Source organism: Magnolia sinica, chromosome 6 (genome assembly GCF_029962835.1).
Source record: "Magnolia sinica isolate HGM2019 chromosome 6, MsV1, whole genome shotgun sequence".
NCBI lineage: Eukaryota > Viridiplantae > Streptophyta > Magnoliopsida > Magnoliales > Magnoliaceae > Magnolia > Magnolia sinica.
The window spans coordinates 61,330,321-61,339,396 of NC_080578.1; the positions used below are offsets into that span (position 1 = coordinate 61,330,321).

The following is a 9,076-nucleotide window of genomic DNA, read 5'->3' on the forward strand; positions in this document are numbered from 1 at the left end:
TGTGCGAATTTCTTTTTTTTAACTTTTTTAGTAGGGGTATTTTGATAATTTCATATAATTACGAATTTATATGGGTGTTTTACCATAAACCTAAAGAATGTTATGTTATGTTTGAAGAAAAAAAAAGAGAGCTTTTGCTTCTAATGATTTCGTCTTCGACTTCCAGTTATTAGAAGAGGGCGTGAGGCCCCAGGGAAGTGATTTATCATCCTCTACTTCTCTCTCCTTCTTTCTTTTCGCAAGGTATTCTTTTCTTTAACCATATTCTCTTCTTTTTTTCCTAAAATCTTTAGATCTAGAAGCCGATCCTGTTTCTTTTTATCTAAATCATTAGATCTTAAAAGATTTTCATCCCTACATTTACATATTTTAACATTCTTCAAGACCCATCACCCAAAGCCTAAATTTGAAGAATTACGAATTTTTTTCTGAATTTTTCAGATTTCCTAATCCAGAAAATTCATATTTTCTGGATTAGAAAATCCACTTGGATCGTTAGACAACCCATTGCAAGACGAAAGTTCTATCTTTCGCCGGATCCTACTAAATTCAGATTTTAAGATTCCATACTTTGTGTTTGTAATGGATGGCCATAATCATTGCTACATTAACCTTATTTCTTTCTTATGTTTATGATGTATAAGGCTGAATTTTTTTATTTGCTTTTAAAGATTGCATAAATCTGCCCCTTTCAAATACCACATTCATTTAAGGTTGGATTAGGCTGTCCTACATCATGAGGCCCATATAGGTCAACACAACAGTAATCTGTGTGTAGTGTTTCTAATAGCACTTGTAGCGTAGCATTAGCGTACGCTACTTAGCATAGCCATAGCGCTACGTCGTGTAGATAAATAATCTAAATCCCCAGTAGCGTACACTATGGGGGTCATACATACGCTACAACTACGTAGCGTGTGGCATTTGTAGCGCACGGTACAATTTTATTTATTTTTTAGCTTTGTTAAAAATGGTTTAAAACTCACATCATGAAAATTTTAAAATGTAAAGTTAAAATCAAACCTTTCTTTGTTTTACTTTTACTTAAAATGGTGGTAATCCTTTGTTAAAGTTGGTGTGAAACTCACACATTAAACAACCTTTAAAACTAAATAATAAGGACATCATTACGTATGCCTTTGCACACATATCTGAGGAGGTGGGTTCCAATCTCTCTATGGCTAGGCGAGTATCTGTGTTGAAGATCCCATAGTGCATGAACGAGCATCTGGAAGACCCCACACTGAGAAGATGCACGTGGGTTGCTTTAAGGAGTGATCTAGACCGTCGCATCGCATGGAGCACATGATCAGAAAGTTGATCGTGGACCATTTTTCATCATAGGACATATTTTAGGATCTAGTTTTATGTTTGATTTATGCTTTTGAACACTTTATGAGTAGTTTTATATGTTTTTTCTTATATTAGGGTTATTTTGATTAAAAGACAAAGCATGGACTATTTTGTAATTTTTCTTAAAGCTCTTAAGACTATGGGGGGTGGGGGGCTGTCTAATGGTAGATTTCTAAAGAAACAACAAAGCTCCTATGTTTCTTCTTCTTCATGCGATGTGAAGACTTATTCAATGCGATTTGAAACGAAGATTGATGCAATGCCCATCTTCAATTGCGGGAGTACGAGGCTTCCAATTATCAACCATTGATTCGTTCTTCTTCCTTCGAAGTATTTTGTAGAAATCTCATCTTCTCTTCATCCCAAGCCATTCAAAACTTTTCCAAACATCTTCCCTTCTTCCCATTACCCTTTCCTATCAAACCCTTTTACCGTGGGCCAAACCCTAACCGTCTGGGCCACACACGTGCGATCCCCACGACTGGTCCATACAGCCCACCTTTTCTTCCCCTTTGCATCTTTTGATCATTCCCTCAAAACCATGTCATCCCTTGTCCAAAACCCTAACCCTAAACCCCCAAATCTCCCAATTTCCCCAAATTCCTGAACCCTGTATCTCCAAATACTTCAATTAACCTAAACTCCCTAATTTCCCTATATCCAAAAACCCCAATACCCATCTCATAATACCTAAATCATTTAATCCCTTCATCCAATTCCCCAATTTAGCCTTAATTTCACCCTTTTCCCCAAACTTCCCTAACCCTAGCTTCACCCACACCCAAATCTAGTAAACCCTAGGTAGTATTAACCTTTCCCTTTACAATAGACGTAACCCTATACTACTTGGATGTCTCTACATCCATTAGATCCTAGTTTTCCATGTTTAATGATCATGTAGGACGATGTTTGACAACTTAGGCTTAAACTATGCATGCTTTCCTCTTAGAATCTTGATATTTGTGATGATTTTAGCAAGATTTGTGATTTTTATTAATTAATTTAATTTTATTGATTGATCTCACACCTTATTTGATTTCATGCATTGGTCTTGCATCACTAAACTTAAAAGAAAAAGCTTTTGAAAGAGGGTTTTTTAAAACCCCTCTTCATATTGATGACATTTGTATTCAACTTAATACTCTTAACCTATGGGATTTTTATTTCTTTTTTATACATGTGAGTTGTGACTTGTAGTTTTGATTAGACTATTAATTAAAGTGGTCTGCTTAGAAAGTTATTGATGTGATAATTATTTGATTTGGTTTATAACTTTATATATCTAGATTGGCTTTTGATAAGTGATAATTAATAACTTTTTTGAACATGCTTATACTTGAAAAATGAATCATCTTTTACACATTTTTATGCTTTTTGCTTTTTTTCTTACTATTTATCATGTTTTTTCCATTTTTAAATTAAAAAATAGAAGTATCTTGTAGCTCACGCTATGCTATTTACGCAACATGTTATAGAGGATTGAACACTACACAACACGCTACGTAATGGGGTCGTAACGGCCGTAACAGCCGTTATGGGAAAAAATAACTTGTAATTGCCGTTAACGGCACGTTACGTCCCCTATAAAGGCCATAATAGCCCCGTAATGGTCTATTACGGGACAGATACAGGTTTTTCATGCTTTTTAATCAACATTATGAGGCATATACAAGTTTTTCGGGGGGGTTTTCAATAAATAAATAAGAGAGACCGTAATGACCGTTATGGGGCCGTAACAGCCGTTATACCCCGTATCGTAAAGGTAACGGTGGTGGCCGTTATGGCTACCGTTACCGTTACGGAACACCTTGGTTCCTAATATAATTTTCAAAAGAAACATATCAAAACGATTATTAATTGGGCCCTAGTGAGGCCAATTTCAACGGCTGCTCATTTTTTGGCCTGATGAAGGATTGAGATGGAGATTTTGGTGATACCAGCTGATGTTTTATGTCAGTAGCAAGGCCTGTTTCTGTTTTTCACGTTTTTGTGTTCAATTCCTTTTATTCAAGTTGGTGATAAGTAGAGCACCTCTTACGCTATATTAAGCTATTTTGGTTCTTTGTTTTAATGGAATCTAGTCATCTTTCCCCAAAAAAAAAAAAAAAAAAAACAGTAGTTTCAACACTACTTTAAGCTATGGTAGCTTCGAGTTTTGTTGACGCCATTGTGATGTTGGTATGAAATCCACTTTGTCCATTCAACACGCTTGTTATGTTGGGCCTGGGGACCACAAATCAGGCCAATCCATGACTAAGGTGGGTCACAACACAGGGAAACAGTTGTGGGGGTGGGCAGGGGGATGCCCACCCTTGATTCCATGGGGACACACCTAAGTTGTGAATGGCTAGGTTTTTAGCATTTCATTCATCCACACGAGATGCACCACTCGACTAGATTGGATGACATATAAGTAGCACTATGGACCCCACACGCAATCAATGGTGGGCTGGCCCACTAGAGTCACGGATTGGCCGGATTTTTAGGCTTAGGGCCCACCGCAGAAGGACACGTCCGATGGAGGAAATGGATATTATGCAAGCATCACGTGGGGCCCACGTAATTTGAAACTGCCATAGCTCATGGTACCATCGACACCATGGGGCCATTTTTCCTCTGAGTATGTGTGGTGTCAACATGTCTGTGCGGCGATTAGTGACCCCAACTGGTTGAATAAGACTTGGATGATATATATATATATATATATATATATATATATATATATATATATATATATATATATATATAGGGAGTGATCACACAATGTTGACACTACCGTACATGTGTGTACGTGACTAATGACCCCCAATTAGTTGAAATAAAACTAGATGACGATGATGATGATGATCTACATGGGGAATGATCACACGATGTTGGCACTACTATAAGTTATGGTAGTGTTGACCATTGTGGACCCTCACCATCATGTCTACCAAAAATCCAACCTGTCCTCCAATTATGCCCACATTTTTAGGCCTTAGAGCACAAAACTCAGCAGAATTCATAACTCAAGTGCGCCACACCACAGGAAACAGTGGAGAGGTAAAGGCCACTAAAGTTGTCAAACTGTCTGTGGGCCCACCAATGTTTTCAAAATCATCATCATATCACAAAATCATAATAGGGGCCAAATCGCATCGAATTGCAATCGTAAGATTTTTCTAATTTGCTTAAAAAATGAAAAAAACATCAAAAACATTAAAAACTCATCAATCATCCATTTGCCATCAATATGCACCAAGAAAGCAATACATATCATGATTAGGGCTGAAAGTCGAGCGGGTTCAACCCGACCGACCCGTGACTGACCCAACATTTGGTTGGGCTCGGGTAGAATGTATCAAGTTCGGTCTCGGGCTTGGGCTATACAAACACCAACCCAATAAAACTTGGGTCGGGCTCAGGTTGAGGTCTTGGGTTGCCCGACCCAACCCGAACCCGATCGATATATAAGTTACTTAATAATTGTAATTGAGTGCGGATCGTCTGTGTTGAAGGCACAGGAAATTCCAGTGCCATCGGGTTTCATTGGTCCACATCATTTCCGATGACTCAAGCTAACAAGATACACTAGATTTCTCTCTCCCAAATAGATTGCATGCTACACAACACAACTTTTAAAGGAGAAGTCCCATATTTTAGCTTGTTTGTTTAGAAAAAATGAAGTTCTTTACGATAAATAACTACATATATAATTAATAACATCATTGGTACAAAAAATAAGACATGTATTGAAAATATAATAGACTAATGTAATAACGAAAATATTAGCATGTATCCACCTGACCAATAGGCTTGAGGTGAGAATTCCCAACACGAGATTGGGTTGGGTTGGGTTGGGTTAGGGTTGAGGTATAGGAACCTTGGGTTGGGCTAGGGTTGAGCACCAACCGACCCAACCTGTCCAAATTTCAGCCCTAATCATGATGGCAAAGGATTCCTTTTTATCCTTTGCTTTTTATCTTTCAAGAAATTCACCTTAAAAAACATACAAGAATCCTTTAATAATATTGTTCTTTGTACCTTTACTAAGTGTGGAACCCAGTTGGAAAAAGCGGCATTTGATTTTGTTAACAAAATGAAAAGATATCTTGATTTCTTTATTTTAGGTTTTTGAATATCAAAATCTCAAGAAATTTTGGGCGTCAGTTACGTAGTCCAAAATTATCATACAATTCGATACAATAATCGTATGATTTCATGTGAATTAGTGACTTGGGGCTACGATTTTGACAAGCTTGGAGTCCACCATGTCATTAAGATGCCCCACATGGTTGAAGGAAGAACTCAAAAATTAGGTAGGTCATTCCAAAGCTCAGGTGGGCGACATGATTTAGCGGTTTATGCATCATATCCCACATGATTTTATGCATGATTTTACATTGTTCCTGATGATGTGGTCACCTAAGCTTCAATTTCATGAATTTTTGGGCTATCTAGACAGGAAACATCTAAAACATGTTTTGGATGTTTGACACACTTCATGGTGGGCTCCACACAAAATTGACTGTATGGTATAGTCAACTTTATGGGATCATTTCCCCCATCTGTGATGTCTGACACTTGTCACAATAGGCCCCACATTGAGTTGATTGAATGGTATCGTTAACTCAATGAGATCATTCCCTGTCTACATGTGTGTGTGCTTATGTTTGTCTCATTATGTTTCTCTGTGTGTGCGCACATGGATATATATATATAAAGAGAGAGAGAGAGAGAGAGAGAGTAGAGATGATAACAATCGATGTTGCAATGCAATTGAGTTTGCACCATTTTCTTTAGGGTATGATTCGATATATTATTCAATAGACATTACAATAAATGAATTCAATAAAATACAAACCGAACAATAGGGCCTTCAAAAACAAGAATGGAAGTGTAGGACAACCGACAAGGGGCAGAAAGAGTACGGGATAGTATTGTAACATTGGGTTCTAGCGTGGAAGGAATTCGTTGAGTCTATACTGACGACCTCAGAAGATGTTCGGTTGGAGATTATTGAAGATGTTCGAGGAGCCTCACTCATTCCTGCAGCTTGGGCTCCCCCACCTACTAGCATGTGGAAGATCAATTTACATGACATTTCAATGGAACCCAAGCTCAGCTGGGATTGAGCGGATCATAAGAGATGCCCAAGTTTTCAACTGTGGAATGAAACTCAACTGAGGGCTCTGTGTGTCGATATTAGTGAATGTAAAGGTATAACTGCTACCCAATATTATTAGAGCCTACTCTAATTTGATTAGGTGAGTATCAATTCTGGATGGCTATCCTCAAAGACTGGCAATATGAGCAAATGAAACTATGGAACAACAAGGTTCTCTCAGTTTCTTTTGTGGACGCCCTTACAGAAATGGGGTAGTTGAAGGACTAGAGAGGCTTGAAGTCCAGCTCCAATCATTGTTAACTGAGGATTTTTTTTATTTTTTTAAATGATGTTAATTGAGGACTCTCTCCCTGCACTTCAATATATATATATATATATATATATATAGAGTCATGCTCCCCTGCGCACCTACGCACATGCGCACCTTTGCACACGTGCCATGGGTGTCTAATCTGAACGGTCCATGTGATGCGGAATCCCATAAAACCTCATGTGACAAAATTTCACCCCGATCTAATATTCTGGTGGGCCATAGCAAAGAGAAATACAAATCAAGGGAGGAAAATGTTTCCATTTTTCATGGCCCATCAAGGTTTTAGATCAAAGCAAAACTTAGGCCCGGGGGGTTTCAGGAGGTGCTGCTTCACATGAACGGTTCAGATTTTGGATCCACATCACGTATGATGGCTTCTCAAAAAAGTTCGTACGTAGTACGTACGAACTGGTTCGCAGGTGAGCGTTTCCGTGTGTGTATATATATATATATAATGGAAACAAATAGAATTGGGACAGAACAGTTTTAATTCACAGCAATGACCAAAACAAATAGAACTGGGACAGAACAGTTTTAATTCACAGCAATGACCAAAACCCTCAATGGCAAGTTCATGTGTTTCAGCTGGAGTTGAAGTGCCTGAAATGGTCACTTGGGGGTATGCCCTGACCAGGAAGGGAACGGGACCAGCCCCACAATAGTCATTTCCTCTTTATGCAATACGGTTATTTCAATTTCTTTCAATTGAGCATCCAAATGTAGACTTAAAAGTTGCAAGATGAAGAGCAGCAGGCAGTAACAAGGAAACCCAATAGGAAGGAAAAAGATAGATAATACTTTCAAATTTAAGCATTATCTGTGACTTTACCTCGACCATTTATTCGACAACACGTCATAACAGTGGACATCAGCAGTAGCACCGGCCAGTCCTGAAATTCAAAAGACACAAGAAAACAAAGAATTATCATGTTGGAGCCCTGTGTTTTCCCATCTATCATGTTTCATTGAATTCAAAGCTGACAACAATCTATGTATGAATTATAGATATTGTTGAATTATTCCAGTTTCCGATAAAAGTTAGGGAAGAAGAGAGAGAGAGAGAGAGAGAGAGAGAGAGAGAGAGAGAGATGGCCTTTGAGATGAAAAGATTGGGAAAGTGATGGGGATATTAACGTACGGATGCCAGCGCCTCCTGCAGAAGATGATGGGGGGCCCGCAGCGGCCGAATTGCCCTCCAGAGCTGTGGCACCACCAAAGAGGATGAGGCGAGGGCCAATGTAACCGGGTGTCCCCTCCTCACCAACAGCTGCGACGGCGGTTAGGGTGTGGCCGCATCGGGAGCCAGGACCATCCTCTTTCTTCTCGATGATGGCGTTGACAACAGAGTAAGTGGGAGCGGGGCGGGGACCTGCGATGGAAGCCTGAGGTTGCTGTGGCTGTTGAGGTGGGGACGGTGAGGGGTCGGACGGAGGGGGCGGATCGGATTCGGAGATCGAGGGGGAGGCGACCTCAGAGGTGTCGTGTTGGTTTGGTGTCTGATCGGGATCGGTGGATTCCGGCACCATGGACGTATCCAAATCCATGTCGTTGATGGTGATGAGGCGGCGGCCGTGGGGCCCACGGTCGAGATCGGAACGGACAGACGGCTACCGTTCTGAGGGAGCAGCATTTCTACGGTGCCGCGTCACCATGGCGGATTCTCTCTCTCTTCCACGTCGAGCGAGCAAGCCACCGAGCTAGCAGATAGGAAGAAAAATAAAATAGAGGAAATACGAGAAGGAAAGACTCCCTCCCTCCCTCTCTCTCCCTCTCGTGTCGTTTGGTTACCGGGAGGGGAGGGCGAGCGGCGTACGGCAGGGTGAGGATCGCCGAAAAGGGGTGATGAGGTGGGGATGAGGTAACCGGCTAAACCGGGAAAGAGGGGGCTGTTAATAAAAGAGGAGATTTCCTAGTTGCAACCATCGCCTGTGATGAGAGGTGTGCGTACTCCACACCTGGCATTTTTACTACATTCTCAGTCAATCAACCAACTAATGAAAACCACACGCACTGTTGATGCATAAATTTAGTCTATCTTTGCCCTCAGCTCCGGTCAGCTGTTGAGTACCTATAATTAATGGTGAACCGAAGAATGTATTAAGGGCGTCGGCCGGGGACCGTCTGATGCTAATTCAGACTTATTGACTCGCAGTAGGCGTAGTAGAATCGGAATGTTTGTTATACCTTGTTACATGGCGGGAGGATGTATTTATAGGCTTTTCAAGTAATCTCGTATCCGAGTTGATTTGATGGATATGATGGAGGTATTGTATTGGAGTCGGACTCTAACTTCAAGAATATAT

The 9,076-nt window shown here is 40.2% G+C and overlaps 1 protein-coding gene across 1 annotated transcript in view; it reads right to left on the reverse strand.

Moving 5' to 3' along the window:
• The window catches only part of LOC131248795 (serine/threonine-protein phosphatase BSL3), a 72,630-nt gene extending 64,003 nt beyond the window's left edge, over positions 1 to 8,627 (reverse strand). The window contains exons 1-2 of the mRNA XM_058249250.1: positions 7,912 to 8,627; positions 7,603 to 7,663 (exon numbers count right to left, since the gene is read on the reverse strand). Of these exons, the coding sequence (XP_058105233.1) occupies positions 7,603 to 7,663; positions 7,912 to 8,317 (467 nt within the window). The 5' untranslated portion in view covers positions 8,318 to 8,627. The remainder of the gene's footprint in view (positions 1 to 7,602; positions 7,664 to 7,911) is intronic.
• Positions 8,628 to 9,076: the final 449 nt, after the last annotated feature.